This window comes from Pundamilia nyererei, unplaced genomic scaffold (assembly GCF_000239375.1).
Source record: "Pundamilia nyererei isolate P.nyererei 1_Seehausen unplaced genomic scaffold, PunNye1.0 scaffold00135, whole genome shotgun sequence".
In the NCBI taxonomy this organism is placed as follows: domain Eukaryota; kingdom Metazoa; phylum Chordata; class Actinopteri; order Cichliformes; family Cichlidae; genus Pundamilia; species Pundamilia nyererei.
Window position 1 is genome coordinate 879,366 of NW_005187536.1, and position 19,150 is coordinate 898,515.

At 44.1% G+C, this 19,150-nt stretch overlaps 2 protein-coding genes across 6 annotated transcripts; one reads left to right on the top strand and one right to left on the bottom strand.

The window, feature by feature from the left end:
• Positions 1-1,220: 1,220 nt before the first annotated feature.
• Positions 1,221-6,198, top strand: LOC102215382 (FAST kinase domain-containing protein 3-like). Of its 3 annotated transcripts, none has more exons than XM_005743740.2 (10): positions 1,221-1,520; positions 1,619-2,432; positions 2,606-2,756; positions 2,879-3,066; positions 3,168-3,336; positions 3,740-3,825; positions 3,990-4,158; positions 5,225-5,294; positions 5,445-5,559; positions 5,815-6,198. In XM_005743740.2, exons 1-10 carry the CDS (start codon positions 1,510-1,512, stop codon positions 5,962-5,964), a joined length of 1,923 nt encoding a protein of 640 aa, XP_005743797.1. In that variant the 5' UTR covers positions 1,221-1,509; the 3' UTR covers positions 5,965-6,198. The 3 variants fall into 3 exon arrangements, with proteins under 3 accessions (XP_005743797.1, XP_005743799.1, XP_005743798.1); XM_005743742.2 differs by having other exon boundaries at positions 1,221-1,433; XM_005743741.2 differs by having other exon boundaries at positions 1,221-1,367.
• Positions 6,199-18,693, bottom strand: cfap65 (cilia and flagella associated protein 65). Of its 3 annotated transcripts, none has more exons than XM_005743743.1 (35): positions 18,626-18,693; positions 18,334-18,416; positions 16,984-17,171; positions 16,805-16,907; positions 16,369-16,535; positions 16,036-16,241; positions 15,556-15,692; positions 15,248-15,473; positions 14,845-15,113; positions 14,581-14,775; positions 14,282-14,493; positions 14,012-14,168; positions 13,754-13,873; positions 13,377-13,628; positions 13,144-13,283; positions 12,918-13,002; positions 12,670-12,816; positions 12,340-12,505; positions 12,124-12,252; positions 11,798-12,011; positions 11,456-11,584; positions 11,206-11,296; positions 11,014-11,099; positions 10,830-10,896; positions 10,265-10,375; positions 9,984-10,175; positions 9,204-9,362; positions 8,959-9,120; positions 8,697-8,813; positions 7,896-8,030; positions 7,765-7,815; positions 7,455-7,672; positions 7,245-7,361; positions 6,760-7,128; positions 6,199-6,649 (listed from the first exon to the last, which is right to left on the bottom strand). In XM_005743743.1, the coding sequence occupies exons 1-35, from the start codon at positions 18,645-18,647 to the stop codon at positions 6,601-6,603; spliced, it is 5,271 nt and encodes a 1,756-aa protein (XP_005743800.1). In that variant the 5' UTR covers positions 18,648-18,693; the 3' UTR covers positions 6,199-6,600. The 3 variants fall into 3 exon arrangements, with proteins under 3 accessions (XP_005743800.1, XP_005743801.1, XP_005743802.1); XM_005743744.2 differs by having other exon boundaries at positions 18,554-18,682; XM_005743745.1 differs by lacking the exon at positions 7,765-7,815.
• Positions 18,694-19,150: the final 457 nt, after the last annotated feature.

Here is a 19,150-nt window from a genome sequence, read left to right on the forward strand (position 1 = left end):
AGTTGGGTTTTTGTGCCCTTGTTGACTTGTTTAAATGTGTTAAGGTTTCTTTAAGCAAACAGTATTGTTAAAGTTCTTCATGACTGAGCCAAGTGTCCTCTTTTTTGGAAATCAAACTATGGTCACCCTAGTAAAGGCCACTGTTGTAAAAAACACCCGGGTATCTGAGCCTAATAACACTTTATTTGTTAAATCTCTCAGGGTAAAATAACAGTAATCTTTCCCCAAGATGATCATCAGACAGCTTCCACTGTTTAGCTCTGCATTAGCACACTACACAGTGCGTGTTATACCTGTGCGTCAGCGAATAGAAACACAACTGTATGAATCGTGCTCCGGGAGAAACTGAACTTATGACGTCATCTTAGACCGACCCACGCATCCTGACCTAAAGCAAACAGCTGACTCTGTTTGATCCAAATCACCTGCAGCAGCCAGAGTCCTCACACACACAGACATGTGACCACAGTACTGCAGTACTGAAGCCACTTCTTTGGCTCCCAGCTCGACGCACAATTACTTTTAAAATCCTTCTGTTAGGCCGTAAAGCTCTCAGTGGTTTGGCTTCCAGCACCTCGCTAACTTGCTCAGTGTCTATAGCCCAGTCACACCTCTCCGGTCATCAGCTGGGGACCTCTTAACTGACCCCAGAATTAGATCTGTGTCCTGGGGGCGCTTTCACCCTGGCCCTGAACGCTGCTCTGACCTGAGGTCATAATTGTGTGTGTGTGTGTGTGTGTGTGTGTGTGTGTGTGTGTGTGTGTGTGTGTGTGTTCCTTTATGCTGACTGTGATAAAATTGCCATAATTTCGAACAATAAGTAACATGTATCAAAGGCTTTGGGCCAAAGTCAGTTATTTTAAGCATTTTCTAAATTAGAAATAATTCAAGATGTCAGAGGAACTAAGAGTCTGAGACCAGAATCTCACATTTTATTCACCCCGTGAATTTAAGTGAATTTGTCATTTTCTTTAAGACTGTGAAGAATTTCAGTCAGTAAGACCTTTTAACGGATCTCAGACTTCAAAAAACGTTTATAGGAAACAACACTAACAAGTGATTCCAAGCAGACACAGATTTGTTGGTCAGTTGTTAAATATCAGAATAAAATCTTCTGACAGGTTGGGACGTGTCCACGGGTAGACGGCCAGCCACAGCTCATGAATTTCCCGTGGGAGGACGTCCCCCGCCAGATTTCCACTAACCCGGCGATATGAGTATGTACCGTGCAGTCAGCGTGCAGTACATGGTGTGACCACGGTGTGACAGCACATGCAAAGACATGGCACCTTACACAACCTCATTACCAAACACTGAAGGGGAGTTCTGTAACATGCAGCAGGAGCAGCCTGTGGTCCTGACTGACGGTATGTAATCAGCAATCAGACAGAAAGCAGGAGGGATTTCGTTTCTGTAGCACGTCTCACAGCAGAGTGAGCACATTTTATGACTCTTTGAAAACTTTTAACTTTGCTGTTTTTTCTGCAGTCGCTCTGAGAGTTTGCGCTGATGTTTTTCCCGTCAGTAGATTCGCCCGTCAGGTCAATAATGACTTTGTGTTGAGTGTCGAAGTTGTCATCTGTACTGACAGAGGGGTTTCTTTGGTTTTCTGACTCAGGATCTTTCGGGAGAAAATGAAGTCCTTGATGTGCCTCTTGGCCTCGGTCAGGGCGGCCTCACCTTTTCCTCTAAATTGTGGTTCAGTGCGAAAACGCACAAGTGTGGAGTTTGGCAGCAACACAGCGCGATGTCTCCAAATTACGCGCGGCACAGACGTGAAGCTGATGAGCGAAGCTGCGGTTCCACTACTGAGGAAAAGAGATACTGGACCGAGCTGGGACCGGACTGGAAGACGCACAGCACCTCAAAAGGCACCAGGAGCAGCCCTCTCTCCGTACATCCCATATACCAAACCACAGAGTAAAGCAGCTGCTCTCTTCGATATTCAGTCTCTGTTTGAAGAGGATGTCATCGCTGAACTGTGCTCCAGGCTGCAAGCTTTCCCCCGCAGTGACAGGGCAGAGGGGCTGGCCTCTTTACTTGGAGCATGTGTTGAGTTTGGCCTGGAAGCCCACAGCCCTCCTGTCCTCACACTGATGAATGAGTGCCTGGAACTGCTCTCCAACAGGGACATCGGGGTGGCACAACTCTGCCGCCTGGGTGAGGTGGTGTGCGCCCTGGAAGGCCGCCGGTCACGCGTGCTGACAGAGGTGTTGGACTGTGTGTGCGCTGCTGTGGAGGAGGATGTCGTCTCTCCCAGTGAGGCTGTCATGGTCTACTCCCTGCTGACGCGGTTTTGTGAGCCTGCCAGCCAGCAGCAGACCCGAATCCTGTCTGCTTTGCACACAGACACACGAAGGCTGGTCCACCGGCTGAAAGCCGGTCAAGTCAGTGATATTCTGCAGTCCTTGTTGAAGTTACAGCAGACACAGGTAGACACAGCAGCAGCATCGTCCTTGATTGTCTTTGATTCGTGATGACAAACCAGCTGTCACTTAAACAGCCACAAATTTTAATCTCTGTCATTTAGGAACCACAATAATAATAATAATATTTAATGCTTTTACACGAAGTAACGTGAGAACATATAATACTTGTTTCACAGGCTGTTTCCCTGGTGCTGAGGCTGAGTCACAGGGCATCGCGGGTCTTTAAAGCTTTTCGTGATGATGAAATCATGAAGGTACTCACTGCTTTAATGACTCTGAAACAGCATGATGGAGAGCTCGTGGCGGCTATGGAGAAACACTTGCCAGGTGTGTTTTTTATAGTTTTATTATACACTTAAGTCAGTGCGTCTGTGACTGTTCTGATCAGATTTCACTGTTTGTGTATTAAAAAATAAAAGACCAGAAAATAAGTTTTCATTCTGTCTCAGGGAGGCTGGAGAAGTGCGATCCAGAGCTGATCGGTGCCATCGTGGAGTATTGTGTGCAGATGAGGTGCCGTTCTGAGCCACTCTTTGAGGCTGTGGCTGAAAACTTTGTACGCCACGCTGAGAACCACACCACCCTTCAGATAGCCAAACAAATTGTTGCGATGGGGAGGCTCAACTACCTGCCACAGGTGAAGGTTTTCTCATATTCTCAGAGTTCATAAACAGATCCTATGTTTTGCATATTTATTACAAATCTGCTGTAATGTGTCACTGCTCTGTTCCTCATCAGTGCTCCAGCCAGATGTTTAAGAAGCTGGAGAGCATCTTGTCAGAGAGGTTTTCACAGTTCCAGCCTCGCTCGCTGGTTGACGTGATGCACGCCTGCATCCACCTGGAACGCTTCCCTCTCAACTACATGACCAAAGTATTCAGCCCACACTTTCTACAGAAGCTGCAAGGTACGCGCCGGGCTTTTATTCCAGACTGTGAAAAGCAGGAGGAGAGGAAAAAGTCTGTCACTGTTCATTTTTGGGTGTTTCCATATTTCCTGTCTGAGAGGGATGATGGAGTTTGTATGTTCTCACCGTGTCTGTGGAGTTTCTGCTCTCCGGCTTCCTCCCACAGTCTGAACCACCTGATGCCTGTTAGGTTCATTCTAAATAGGCTCCAGCCCAGCTTTGAATCAGACAAGTGGAAGAAAATGGATGGATCTTAGTTTCTCTGCTAGCTGTCAAAAAGCATTAGCAAATAGAAACAACTTCTTTACAGTACAAGAATATATTGCACATATAACTGCATGGATTATGTATTTACCCACAAGGCTACGCGGTGTCTCTGATGTAAGCTCTCTGTGCCCTGCAGCACAGGGGGAGCCACTGGACAAAAACACACTGGGGCAGCTGACACAGCTCCACCTCTCCACCATGTTAGAGTGCACATACTACTGGGTAAGAATCTGTGAACAGGGTTATAATTTTTCATACTGTAAACACGAGTTCTGACTGTCAGAGGTGAATTATAACCACAACGCTCTCATTTAACTCGAAAACAAAAAGAAGGCGTTGGCTCCTCGATAACAGGAGTGATTTGTCTTTACTGCTCTCCTCGCCAGGGTCCCAGACTGCCCTTCTTTCTTCACGTGAAGAGGTTTTCATCAGCAGGCCAGGCCTTTGAGACACCAATGGAACGTCTTTTATACAGACAGGTCAAAGGTCCTCTAGCACAGCTGCTGGGGGGCACATTTTACTCCACCAGAATGATTCATGGTGGATACACTATAGGTAAGCTACAACAGGACATGTGACATCATCACAGTACCTGCAGCTCAGGTATTTGACTTTCATGCTTATTACACGCTCACTGGACATTTTGTTAGGTACAGTCTGGGTTGGCCCCCTCGTGCTGGAAAGTTTCCTCAGAGATTTTGGTCACCATGTGAGCACCACACAGCTGCTGAACATTTAGCTGCACGTCCTTGATGCCAATCTGCCAATCTGTCACATCCCAAAGGCTCTCTGTGAGACTGGAGGCCTTTTTAGTAAAGTGAACTCATCATCGTGTCTGAGATGATTTGAGCTTTGTATCCTGTATCCTGCTGGAAGCAGCCATGAGGAGATAGTACACTGTGGTCATAAATGGATGGACAAGGTCAGCAACAATGCTCGGCTAAGCTGTGGCATTTAAACGATGTTCAGTTGGTACTTAAACACACCCCACACCACTACACCGCCACCAGCAGGCTGAACAGTTGATAAAAGGCAGGACGGATCTATGCTTTCATGTTCTATACTCAAATTTCTGGATGTTGTAGCAGAAACTCAACAAACTCAGCCCTGTGTTTCTCACAGGAGAGGCCCTCAGTCTGGCCTCCTGGTGCTGAAGCCCATCAGCTTCCAGGTTTCACAGAGATGCTCACCTTGGTTGGAATGAGTGGTTATTTGAGTTAGTTATGCCTTCCTGTAAACCAGGAGCAGTCGTGTTATTCTCCCCTGATAGCAATAAAACATATTTACGCAGAGACCTGCTCCGCCCTCCTCTATTTCAAACCTCCCTCTGTAAACACTAGAGATGAGAAAATGTATAATAGAAAATACTCAGAGCAGCACGTCTGCCCCCAGCAACATAACACCTCCAAAGCTCCTTGGCTCACCTTTCTTTCTCGTTCTGATGCTCAGTTTGAACTTCAGCAGTTGTCTGTAAGCCTGAAAGCACTGAGGTGCTACCATGTGATTGGCTGATTAGATATGTGAGATAAGAGCTGTAGCCCGTGAGTGTATTACCTGCGTGCTGGGATAGATCGTGTTGTGACGAGAAGTTCGTTTTTTCCATTTCTTCCTTTTTGTTAAGATGTGGAGATTTGCCTGGATGAGAGTGGATTTGTTCTGCCTCCGTCTCAGTGGGATCACACTTACAAGAGGTAAGAACTGATCTGGCTCTGAGCGTTTCAACAAATGAGGCTTAAACATGCTTTAGATTTTGAATCAGCTGAAAATGTGAAGCCCTGTTTTGTTTAAAACAACAATTAAGTGAGTAATTAAGCTTTTCTTCATGTGTTGTGCGCATGTAGAGTTGTGTTGTGTTTGGATGATCCAAACCGTTTCTGCACCAACACACGACACCTGCTGGGGAAGGAAGTCACAAAGAGACGACACCTGCAGAGGATGGGCGTGGAGCTGGTGGAGGTAAGTGGGAAAAACCCCAGAAGATACTCGTGAAACTGAACGGTTGCAACCGGACAGAAAATGTAAGAGTTTCTTCTTTGTAAACTGAGAGGACCAACTTAAACTTATTGCTATTGTTGCTCATTGAAATGAACTGTTAAATTCTCTTTTTGGCATGTTAACATCATATCTTTAAAGTTTTATATTTATTGTGTTGGTCAAAAATGTCAAAGCTGATCCGTATTTATTTTCTTCCTCGTCTCGTCGCTCTAACAGATCCCTTACTTTGAGTTTGAGAAACTGCAAACTGAAGAGGAACAGATCCAGTATCTTCACGACAAGATCTTTCCTGCTGTATCCAAGTTTAACAATCAAGCAGCGAACCAGTTCAACCAAAAATCCACAGTGAGACAAACCAGCTTGTAATGTGCTCGGGGTACCAACGATACCAAGAGGCCAAAACCTGAGGATCGTGAACACAACAGCTGAATTTGCTGGCAGTCTGTTTGCAAGGATGGACAGACTGACGGGGAGTAATCTGTAATCTGTTACTCTCATACATCCGGACATGGTGTCAGAATGTTGGATTAGAGGATTTATTCCAAAAATGTTTCTTTACTGTTCTCATATAACAAACTTTACCTTAAATTATACACATCCCTTCCATTAAAAGATTTTCTCAAACATTGTTAGGACCTATAAGTAATATTTGAGATGCTGTGGAGCGTCTGCTGCCAGCTGGGGTAGGGTAATAATTCCCTTTATTGCCAGCTTTTCTTGGTAATATGTATATTTAAAGCTATTTTCTATTCTGCTATTAATTTATTGTTGAAAATTATATTTTCTATTTATGTGAGTAATAGTAAGAGAAATATTAAATGGCGCTCGGTACGGCTCTAACCTTCGTCCTTAGCTTCTGTGTGTTATTTTGACTTTTTATAGGGAAGAACAAGAATGCCTCAAACACTGAAGATGATCGAGATTTCAGAATAAAATTCACACGAGATGTAAATAATACACAACTGTTGACGACACATGTAGTTGTTCAGCATCTCATTCGTGTCAGAGGTGAGTTTTCTCCTCCCCGGTCGGGGGTTTGGGCGTCCTCCTCCTAATGGAGCAAACAATGCGTCAAATAATTAGAGTCCATTTCTGACTCGTGCAACAAACTAAAGAAAGAGGAAACGCTGCGAAGGCTAATGTGAGTGTGTCTGTACTCACCTGGTACTAACAGGTGGCAAGATATTAGAGCGGGGGCACGCCGTGAGGACGAGCTCTCCTCTGACAGCTTCCATCATCAGGTTCTGGAGGGTGTTCATCAAAACAAGTTCACTCATGAAAGCAGACACATGTTCGCGTGTGTGGGGCGTGTTTCCTGAGCACCCTGCACTCTCCTCGCTGCCCACTGCCCTGCTCAGAGCCCGAGTCTGCGGCCTGGCGGGGGGAGAAGAGCTGGGACACAAACACTGACAGGAGGAGGATGGAAACGATGATCTGTCAGGAGAGGACGATCCCGCGGGCCGGTAGGTGTCGGGCTTGGAGGCCGAAGAAATCAGACGCTGGATGAAGGCGGAGTCATCGAGTATGTCGCTGAAATACGAAGAACATGCATGATTGATTTTCAGTGTTGTCATCTTAAATATCACCGATCTATAAATTAGAATAAATGCATAAGACAGGCTGTCTACTCTACACGTGGGCGGTACCGTAGCAGACAGCTGAGTATGTGGAAGAGGATCTCTTTGTCGGGGCTGTGTGCTGGAGCAGGAAGCCCAGTAGAGACGGTGGGTTCAGGATGATGCATCTGAACTGACTGAAGGCTTCTAATAACAGCAGCAGAAATGACATGTCATCGCTCCAGCATCTACAGTTAAGCTCAGGGATGAAGGACTGAACATATTCTGTATCTGATTTACCTATAATGCTTATTAAAGTAATCAGGACAGTTCTTTAGGTACTCTATAAGGTCATGGGAGTGTGCTGTGACCCTGAGATACAGCAGAGCAGGTCTGGGGGGGTCGGGGCGCCTCCATACTTTTGCTATCTGTCGCTGTGCCTGCAGCTCGGCCGTTCTTAGCTTGGTGCCTGCACTGGCTGCTTCATACACACCACTGGCACAGATGGGAGGAAGGGTCTAGAGTGGAAAGAGAACGTGAAGTCAGAATAAAAGCTTCATGTTCTTTTATAGTCTCGTAATTATTTTAATAATAAAATCACAGAGACCACCTTATATTTTCTGAGTGGCGGACCTTTTCTTACAGGAACTGCTGGGAGTGTCTGTGACGAGACAAGGAGGGAAATACTTTTGATTTCTACATGATTTTAAAAAATGTAATAATTAGTCTTTGAAGTCAGACCTCGTCGATCAGAACTCTTTGGCTCGCTGTGATGTTTTTGTCCGTGATTATAAATTCGTTTTTTTGTCTTTCTCTTTCTTCTTCCCAGCGCTGCAAAGCATCGTTATACCGAGTACGTTCAGCTTCCAGAGTAACCTAGAGAAGAGAGGAAAAGGACGCAACAATTCAAGGAAATGATAAAAATAATAACAAAAAACTTGATTTATGACACAAGACAGAAGATGAACAAGGATAAAATGGTTTAAAACATTTCTTTTAGGTAAAACTGAGCTGCATAAAACAAGACTGGATGTCTGAAGTGAGATGTTTAATCCTGCTGAGGTGCTTTCAAAAAGGACCCTGAGGTTTTTACCATATTAACTTTACAGACAGGAGCTCTGTTGTTGTACTTATTTTAGCTGCAGTAAGTTCTATTCCATCCAGCATCAAAGCAGGCAAAGCTTTGAGTTTACGAATGTCAGTGGGGTTAAAAGAAAATAGAGCTGCGTGTCGTCTGCATAACGTGCCTGCAGGTGACACGTGGCAGGGGTAACATGTATAAAGGAAGGAGGAGAGGTCCAAGCACAGAACCCTGAGAAGATACATCTGACCCTGCGTGGGTAAGGTGGCCTGTGACCTTCCTAGGGCAACAGTAAGCATTGCTGCAAACAACGATAATGCACCACACCATGCTGCAGTTTCTGCACAGAAATGGTTTGTGGAACATGACAAAGACCTCATTGTACTGACTCAGTGGTGTGAACTGGGCCTTTGTGCCACCTGTAACAAAACCTAAACTTTACGATGATGCGTCTGTGTTACCTGACAGACAACATCCAGCTGATGAACTGTGGGGTAATCAGTAGAAGTGAAGGTGAGGACACAAAGGGCACACTCCCCCGGACAAAGACGACCTCGGTCTGGGTGAATCTGCACAACCTGACACAGCACATCAACGCTCATCAACGTGAGAAAGAGAATAAAATAATGGCTTGTACAACAATGAATACAAGCCGTGTTTGTGTGATCCGTGACAGTCAAACAGAGCCACACAAAGAGGGCGGATCTATGTTTTTTTGGCTACCTTTGCACCTTCCTCTTCCTGCTGGTTGGTGTGTTGGGGCAGGTCCCATTCATAGTGGGCGGTGTCTGCGCAAGACACGTTGGTGAGGAAGAAGATTCTCGAAGACTGTGAGCACACAGGGATGTCACCTAGGAAGATGCTGTCCTCAGACAGGAACAACACCTGCATAAAGCAAACATGTTAGAATTCAATGAAAATAATATTTGAATGATACACAAAAAAGATTAAAATGAACGTAGTCTCACCTGTCCCGGGAAGGGCACCCTCGTACCACTGGGTACAACAGCTTGACAGTCACTGCTGTTACAGTGGTGTGAGGAGTCTTGTGTAAGGCTGCTAAGCCCACGTCCCTCAAACCTCACGACCGCTGAGTCACTACCTCCGATGTGGATAGGAACATCTACCTGGGGATACAGAAACGACAGAGTGTGTTTATCGTTACTCATCTGTTATCTTTCTAATTCCTCTTGATTTCTAAATGATTATTACCTAAATGATAACAATGCCAGCTGGTGAAGTACAAAACACAATTCAAACCCAGTTCCAAAAAAGGCAAAATCTCATAAACTCTAAATAAATAAATAAATACATACATACATGTATATATGCAAACCAATTCATTCTGCTTTTATTTACATTTTTAACCTCCTAGGACCTGCCGTCCACATACGTGGACATCACATTTTGGGTTATTCAGACCAAAATACTCAATTCTGCTCTACAAGGGCCTGATATCCACTTACGAGGACATTATACTGCTATTGTTCTATCAAAGTTTTAAACTAATATCCTCATATGTGGCTCTGATTTTTCATAAAAACAAAAATAAGGTAAAAAAAAATCTGGTAATTCTTTGTTTTTACATTCATCGGGCCCCAATCAGCCCAAATGTCAAAGAGAAATTAAAAATGCTGCCGTGGAAGAGTTCGGGTCTTAGGAGGTTAAACAGCATCCCAACTTCTCTGGAATCAGGTTGTGTAAATATCCTGACGACAGGGAAAGATGTGCAGAGTATGATGTCGTACGTGATACGTCTTCGCCTCCAACGGTGAGAAGATCCATTCCAGCTTTGCAGTTTTCCCTGGAGGAATTTCTCCTTGTGGATTGAGGCAGCGCAGCACTGGATGGTCAAAGTTGTCAGCTTGAAGCTGTGACAACACAGCTGCGTCCACTTCATAGCACACTGGCACTGCCCCACCATTGTGTAATTCATACACCTGCGTGGTAAACAAACAATCACAAATCTTTTCGTTCCAAGCGTTGGGCTGTAAACATCCTCTCGCTGCACACACTTGCAGAGACACACCTGCTTTGGAGGACTGCAGTCTCCAATAGTTACGGAGGTGAAGAAGTGTTGGTGGGAGTCAAAGTGGAGATGTGGCTGATCCCTCTCCACCGTCGCCCCCTGAAAGTTCAGCTGCACACAGAATACATGAAATGGACACAAAGACAATGAAAACAATTGAATGCAGCGAATGTGCTGATGTTAAAAGAAAGTACATCATCCCTTAAAATGTGAACTGTCACATGAATAAGTTCTTACAGAATGCTGAGTGCTTGCTCGTAGCGGGTTGTTTGATTGTTGGGTTTTCTCCGTATAACTGTGGGGTCTTTATTTTTCAAAATAAAGTGCCATGAAGCGACTGCTGTTGCAATTTGGTGCTATATAAATAAAACTGGATTCTTTGACTTCATAAATATCTGTTTGTCATGCCCCTCATTCATTAATCTGACATAGCATCACAAAAAAAGGTCAAAAATGTAAAAGGAGCACAAAGCTAGTTTACCTTTGACACTAGCAAAACTGTCAGGTGACTTATTTTTACTGCACTGTCAGACCTGCGTAAATATAAAGTTTTTAAAAGCCTCACCAAGATTTCTCTGCCATATGAGAGCTTGAACACAACAGGAAAGTGATCCGTCCCAACAAAGACGTGACTGTGAACGACAACGTTTTGGTATCAGTTTATTAGTTCATTGCTTAATCAATTAATTTGCTTCAGATTTTAGTCAGTGTGTAATGAGTATGGGACATGTGCAGTCATGATCTCTGACCTGTAGCTGAAGTGTACTGCCCTCTTCTGGCCTGGGAGCAAAGTTCCAGCGCGAGGTGAAACACTGAACAATTGGTTGTCCTGAACCTGTGAAAAACATGAAACATTACTTTTGTTTTTATCTCTGTCTTATCATAATATTGATATTTTTTCTTGCAAAATGGAATAAACAAAAGACACAAAAAAGTAAGACCTTCATTTGGGACAGCTCTGTGTTACTGAACTCTCCCGTCACTGCCCAGTACTCCAACTCTATCTGTTGATCCTCCGGAAACAAGAAGGCCCTAATATCAAAGAAGAAGACAACTATCAGTAGATGGTAGAATTTACCTTCAAACCATCACATACGCTCTACTTTCAACAACAAAAATGAAAAATGACAGGGCGTATAGAGCAGACTGGTCTGTAATAATAGTATACTTTAAGGCATGATATTTACATACCAGTGTACAGGAATACACCCAGGGTTGTGAAGCATCAACATAAAGTCTGAAGGATCTGAATCAACAGGAGCCGAACCAAAGTTGACATCCAGCATGGTTTTGGTGAAGATGGAAGGACTTGTGTGCAGGCTAGAGACAGATGGAGACAACAGGGTGGTGCGCACCACACCCAGACACTGCAGGTTTAAAATGACTGTTTGTCGTTCAGGAAATACAAACTGTTCTACAACAAATACAAAATAATTCAAATACAAAAAATTACCATAAATACCAAAAAACTTTAATTATTCCAGGGTTACGTTTCTGTTTTGTTTAGTTTTTTTGCTTGTTTCAGATGCTGACCTGTGCCTGGTGGGAGTCTGAAAGGTCAGTTCTTCAGAGGACGGGTTGGACAGCAGCTGGTCGTTGAGACAGTCCAGTGAGAAGAGTTTCCATATGTGTGTCTTGCTGAGTCTACCCACACAGCCACAGCTCCACGCATCCATCGCCTGCAGGGTGGGAAACACACCCCTAGCTCGCACTTCACAAAGCGCTTGGGGAGATGACATCACACATCCTGGAGAGAGACAGCCAGGGAGAGCAGGATAAAACAGGCAGTGTTGCTTAATAATGACTTGGAGTTAAATTGCAGTAAACATTTAAGCGTATGGAGTGTGTATGTGTTCTACCACTGGCATTCAGAGTTGTATATGTGATGGTCCAGAGGTACTCGGCTTGCCTGTTCGGTCTGATTGTGGATCGGACCACCATGGTGGAGTGAGAGGCAACAGTTCCCCTCTCCAAGTCCAGCTGTAGGGCTAAAAGGACACAGATTCAGTCTCACTAGTAGAATCAAAAAGTACAGAGTGCAGATGAACGTATACGTGTATCACAAAACGAGATACCACTTGGCTGAGCTGCAGAGTCAGAGTGATGTTCATCATCCAGAAGTATCTGCTGCACAGAGAGGCCGAAGGAGACTGGACAGGGGCTCTTGTTTACTACAGGAATCTCAACAGTTCGACAGCTTCCAACCAAAGTCTCTCCCACAACAAGGATGGATTTCTCTGCCTGGGAAGGAAGGCACCTCTAAAGATCTGCTGCTGTTCCAAAGCTACAGAAAATGATTGCTTGAATTTTCTTGCAATATTTGTCTACGGTTATGACTGACTCACAAAAAACAAAAACAAGCATGTGTACATATTGAAATCACTCAAACACACGAATAGTTCCACCTCTATCCAGCCCCTGGATCCCACTCCCTCCACTACAAGGGTGAGGTGTGACTTGATGGATCCATGTGACTGGACAGGCCAGTAGGTTAGAGTAGGTTCTAGTGTGTATGTGTTCTCTGCCAGCGGACTGAAGGTCCACGTCTGCATCTGTAGTAAAAATAAACAAATGAAACAGCTTTTTTTTTCCACAGTTCCACAGTTACTGTCTACATAAATGTGCAGTGTGCACTCCTCTCTCAGTCTCTCACACAGCACTCATTGGGATGCAGTTCACCAGCATCTGGTTTGACAGAGATAAGCTCCTGGTCTGGCTCTGGAATGCTCCACTGGAATCTATCATGAAAGGAAATCAGAGAAAGCCAGCTGTAGACAAGATGAATGATCCTGAGGTAAGTCCAGACTACAAACAATACACTGAAAAATGTCGGAAAACACGACCAGAATAAGAGCGCAGAAACAAATCAGGCAGCCGACCTCACTGGCAACAGGCTTCGGTTCCTGATGTGATGGGTGCGCTGGGCCTGCGAGCCCACTGCTGTTGGCTGGAAATATAAAGTGCTGCCTCCTTCCAGAGACACACACAGCTTTTCCACCACACTGACAACTGTCAGTTCCTGAAGAAGAAAGAGACATTAACAGACAGTAAAATAAAAATAAGGTAAAAACGTGAGTGACTGTTGACTGACGGGTCTCGTGCAGGGCCGCACCTTTGTGAGTTTAGATGCATTGAGCTGCAGGTGTAATTTAAACCCCTGGTCAGAACTATCCTCTGCTGGCACTGCTCTGAGGGACAGGATCTGGTGATCTCCTGGCTGGATCAAACCACAGCTTGGAACTACAAACGCCGATTCTGCCAGGGCAGGGTTTGAGCTGCGCTCCAAACAGAAAGTGAGCGGCCAGTCTCCAACATTGTGAAGCAGGACTGTCCGATAGGAAATGACACTGAGGGCTGGAAACACCTAGTAGAACAAAATCATTCAGCAAGCTCCAGATGTTGTTTCTAAGAAGGAATATTTCATTTATTATCTTAAAGATTTTCCTCATGAGTTGGGATTTGAAGAAAGTGCATCTTTTTTGTTCTTACCACGTGAGGGGGATTTACGGAGCAGCGTGGAGTGAAGTGTTCTTTGCCTGGCTGAAAGGAGTGGCCAATGACTCTGATGGTCACACACCAAGGCGGACACACACCTGTGTCTGGACTGTGCTGCACAGTCCAAAGACGCATGATTGACAGCATAGGTTTGAAAGCATGTGACTGTTTAAGACCAGGTTATACTAAGTCAGAAAAGCACCGCTGCCTGTTGTAATGCACAGTTTACTGCAGTGTATAAAATAATAATACCTTATCGTATGCAAAGCACTCAAGTTGCGCTCCGTGCAGAGTATTGAGCTGCTTGGGCGCGTACGTCACTCTGAACAAGGTGGACTTAAGTGGAGCCAAGTCACAGGATGATGGAGCGATGGAGAATGGAGACTCTTGGGCGGCAGTCCACACGAGACTTGAAGGGAAATACATGAAATATAAGCATCAGCGGTCAGAAATTAAAGGTAGATTTCAGACAGAAAAACAAAAACATCAAAAGAAGCCACGCTGCAGGACACGAAGACGTACCTGAGTTTCCTCCTGGTGTGGTTTGTGATAGAGACCGACTGCGTAAAAGCAGATGAAGGAGATGAAGAGGATGTATGCTTGTGATTAAACAGCAGTTCAGTAGGGGCCACAGATACACGTAGCAATGACAATGAAGATTTCAAACAGAGAGGATCCGTGTGCCCCAAGCAGGCCCGGTAAAAGTCTTCCACGGCGGTGGCTGACATGAACTGCTGTAAATGACACAGACAACGAGTCAGAGAGGCAAGTCTAAGCCTTCGCTGAAATTTAAATACAGAAATGTGAAAATGGAAGCATACCCCCTCCACAGGGGAGTGCAGCCCTTTCTGGTCAGACTCTATTTTATGACCTCCCCGCAGGGCTGCCGGGGCATGTGGTGAATTCTGTCTGCAGTCCTGCTGAAGCGTGTGCACAACCAAGTGTTCAGGTTTTAGTATGGCAGGTTTCTGGTGCCCTGAGTGGCAGGTACCAATCAGGTCAAGAAACACCGGCTCCTAAAAGAGACATTATGTAAGCACATAGGTAGAAATGCTTGTCTCCGTGCCGTGTTTAACATGTCCTACCCCGTCCAGTACGAGACATGCCACTCTCCTGCAGTGTGCATTAGGCTGTGTGGGCCTGTAGGCTGCCTTCACTCTGGTGTGGCTATGTGGGAGAACAGCGCCACTTGCTGGTAGGATACTAAACACACTGTTCCCACTACAGTCAATATCCCACTGGTAGAAAGCCTCAGCAGTGGAAGTATTAACGAGCTCCACCGTCCGTACAACTGATCCTCCTGCTTCAACACATTCAAAATCCACCACAGAGGAAGACAAGGCAACTTTGGGACCTGCAAAAGGAGATTATCTGGGTTATAAACTATCTTCCTTTTATTATTTGAAAATACAACTTTCTTGGGAGTGTACATGTGCTTTACTAAAGCTACAGAGAAACTGAGTTTTCCTTCATGTCTGGGCCTCTTACCAATACAACGCCCAGAGAGTTTGAGCAGACTTTCACTGAGCGTGCCTTTGCAGTTTAGAGACAAGTACTCCACTGAAACAGTATCCACCACAGCAGGGGAGTAAGTGACTGAAACCCGCCGTGATCCACCAGGAGCCACCCTACCACGGGTGGCATCACAGCTGAACTCTGATCCAAACGAGGGCACCCCACCAGGCAGCCGTGACAGAGAAAAAGACGCCGTTACCTGCAGGAAAGGATGCAAAGATGTGTGGGAGAAGGCTTCGAGCGTGAACCTTTGCACTTACGTGTCTATGTGCACCACCCACCGGAGACGGGTTAAAAATGTCAAAGTGTTTCTGCAAACTCTTGCCAACAGCAACAGGACCAAAGTCCACCAGTGGGCCACCATTATCTTCTCCCCCTTTGCTGCTGGGATTTTTCACCAGTAGATGTGGATATTTAGCTTAAAAAAAGCAAGATAAAAAGTCGCAGGTAAAACAGATGCTTGAAAGGCCGATGTGTCAGCTTTTGACTATTTGAAGTAGATCTAAAAATACCTAGAGTGGAATTTTACAGGGAAAACAGTATTTAGGCTAACTTTGTATTCCTCCTTTTGTATTTTACGTTCATCGTGTGATGTTGCAAACGTTATCTTTATGGGAGTGGGCCAAGCCCATCATTTTATATTTTGGTCATGATGTACAAGTAAACGAGATAGTGAGGAGGCTGACAGTTATGACAGTTTCTCACGCTAACCCTTACCCACTGACACTGTGGTCAGATCTTTGGTTTGCTAGTTACAGTACCTAGTCCCTGTAGGAGGACAGTGCAGCTGCTCTCGAGCTTGCCCTCCTCTCCAAACCTGCAGAGAGCCTGCTGCTGGTACACCAGTGCCTCCTGTGGCCGGAAGACCACTGTGGTGTGACACTCCTGACCGGGTTTCAGCAGGCCCTGCTCTGGACGGAGCTGGAATGGTGCAGGACACTCCCACTGGAAGTACGTATGGAGTTTACTACAGGATTAAATAAAAAAGAGGCGATTAAAGTAAAATAAAAGCAAGCGTTCTATTTTCTATTTCCTCCCAACATAGAAAACACACATACAAGTTAAATGAAATACACACAGACATAACCGTGTACCTGGCATTTTTTAATGGGAAATCAGTGTGTGTGGAGTGTTCAACAGCACAGAGCGGGAGCATCACAGACTCAGGAACCTCCAGGGTGTGAGAGGGAACGACGGCACGGAGGCATACATGAAAGCTGCCTTCTTTCCCTTGAAATTCAATGCTGTCCTCATACTCACACTGTCTCAGACACACACAGCAGTACACAAGCAGAAGACTTCAAAGCACAAAGTGAGCTGCTGTATTTAAATAGTTTATCATCTACTCAGGATTTTATTGAAACAGTTAAATTACTTTTATATTTATCTGCTCTCTATACATCAGTTTGTATCATGTAAGGTTACTGACTACAGAGATACTGCTGCATAAGCATGAAAGCACTAGTACATTTCATATTTCAAAATCAGTGAAGATCAAGTAGTATTCTATCTGATTTTGACATGTGTTACCCTTTGAAGAGGTTTAAAGGTGACTTGTATGGAGAAGGAAGTCCCGGGGCTGATGACAGCTATGTGAGGAGCCAAGGTGGAGAAAATCTTGGACACAGGAGGCCTGTGAAGGGAAGCGAGGGACGTGTTTTCTGCAGGGATAAAACAAAGCTTAGCTTTGCACAGAGCAGATTAAACACCTTATGTGTAGCTTCTTTAGCTTGTTGTGGACGTTCTTTAACACTAATGTCTTGGTAAATTCTCTGCCCAGGTCCCAGTCCTCCCAGGCCAGCTCTGGTCTCGTTTCCACTCCAAAGAAGCAGTTTCTTTGGCTTGGTGCTCGTCGCTGACACTTCCCAACCCTCTGCCTGTGGGGAATCCCTGGATCCTGGCAGGTTTGGTGTTACAAGAGATGTGAGTTTTGGAAAAACACAAAAAACAAAACATTTATTCCAAATTCAAAACTATCTTTAACATTTATAGTGGACCTGAAACAGTCATACAGCAATGTCTCTTTGAGAAAAGGCAACTATATCTTCAAAATGATACATTTTTGTACAAACTTTACATTGACCAATAGGAATGGATGAAGTCATTCACTGAACATTTTTTGTACACAGTATATTTCAATTAAAGATTTGGCTTGATAAGAACAAATTATGATTAATGATGTTAGTTGTAAATGGATTAAATACAAATATAAAGATCCAGATAGATGGTGTTGATACAGAAAAAGACATTATAGATAGTTAGAAAGGACACGTTAAATATATTCTTCCTTCAGTGTCAACAAGCAGCACTAAACAAAGCAGAGCAGGATTTCACATCACTCCATGTTCACCTTATTTAAGCTATTGTTCAAAGGTCTGGGACAATAACTACACAAGTACATTACACTCACTTTTTATTCTTCCAGAACAAAAAGCAGTTTGGATCTGTCACATTGCAGGCCATAAGGACCATTTCACTATTCGTACAGCTTGAAATACTGAAATTTACAGATCAGTGAAATTCAGCACAAATTCCCAGAGAAAAACAAAATTACCAGCAACTATTCATATTTTTGTTTGTTTGTTTTTTGAGAAAAGGAGGTCATAATTTAAGGGCTTTTGCAACTTTTGCAACAAACATAAATGTAACCAAAAAGAAGTATAAAGATCTTCATCAGATAGGAGAGGAAGATGTTAAATTTTAGTCAGTGTTTCTGTTTTTAGCTGCTACTTGCTTTGCTGCGTGGAGCACAATTATGGAGTTATGAAAACAAGATAATACGGGAATCATTTGTATCTTATGTAGCACATATTATGTGTAGTTAGAAATGTGTTCACTGCTGTTATTGAGGTTTAAATCAACAGGGACGCTGGATAAATAAACACTGATAACTTTGTGACATTGTAGTGTTTTTTTACTGGATTATTTTCTGTATACTGTTTACATCATTGACATAAAGTAAACAAAACTAAACAAACACAGTTTCGTAAATGTGAGCACAGCACAGGGTTATTCTCACAGATCTCAAACAGGAAAAAAACAATGATGCCGAACTTTACTTTGATATCGTTGCCAGTGACGGAGGCCTCCCGTGGAGCGGCAGACACCAGCGGGTCAGGACCCCGAGTCTCCGCTAACATGGCTGTAAAGGAAGAAGACGCTTAGTCCTCGACACAGAAGGAAACACGGGGAATGGTAACGTAGCTCTTTCCCGTTTAAGACACATTTTACGGTCAGTAACACGAACTGGTTGGTGGCTAAAAAACAACCTCACCTTACCGACACGCGGAGCAAACTCTTCAACTACTTTTTATTTGCCTCAAAAATGAAGACGAAGAAGAAAGAACACACCGCGAACACCGGGAACAGACATGGGTCAGCGTTGTTGCGTTGTCGTTTCCATAGCAACAAGCCTCCAGAAGAAATTACGGCGACTGATAAGGGTCATTTGCAAACTGCTACGTGAGGACGTAACCAGAGTAGTGACGCTGTGACGTAGTTTTACGGTAAATACGCGGATGCAGAGATATGTTAGGTTATAGCAGGTAATCATCCTTTAAATGGTTCAGCCACACTGTGTCTACTTTATTAAATTATAGAACTTTAATTATAATTCATAATCCAAAGTTTCTCTTTTTTTTTCAACAAACTTGAAACCACATGAATTTAAGGTAATTTCGAAAATTTTATTAACAAGCAAACAAAAACTCTGACATTGCATTGCAAAAAAAAAGAAATATATTAAATTCTATAACTGTTAAATTATATATTTTTTACAGAGTACAAGGGGAATGAGAAGGCAAACTTGAAAAGCAAGGCATGCAGATATTTCACTGAGTCCATGGCTTTAACTAAATACAAGCATTTCCAAGAAAC

What these genes read in the sequence shown, in the direction of transcription:
- LOC102215382 (XM_005743740.2), top strand. An exon ending in CTTTCTACAGAAGCTGCAAG is followed by an intron (nt 3,337 to 3,739) that starts GTACGCGCCGGG and finishes TGTGCCCTGCAG; the next exon opens with CACAGGGGGAGCCACTGGAC. An exon ending in TCATGGTGGATACACTATAG is followed by an intron (nt 4,159 to 5,224) that starts GTAAGCTACAAC and finishes CTTTTTGTTAAG; the next exon opens with ATGTGGAGATTTGCCTGGAT.
- cfap65 (XM_005743743.1), bottom strand. Translation starts at nt 18,647, where the DNA reads ATGTCTGTTCCCGGTGTTCGCG. An exon ending in ACATTTTTAACCCGTCTCCG is followed by an intron (nt 15,474 to 15,555) that starts GTGGGTGGTGCA and finishes CCTTTCCTGCAG; the next exon opens with GTAACGGCGTCTTTTTCTCT. An exon ending in TTGCCACCTGTTAGTACCAG is followed by an intron (nt 6,650 to 6,759) that starts GTGAGTACAGAC and finishes TTGCTCCATTAG; the next exon opens with GAGGAGGACGCCCAAACCCC.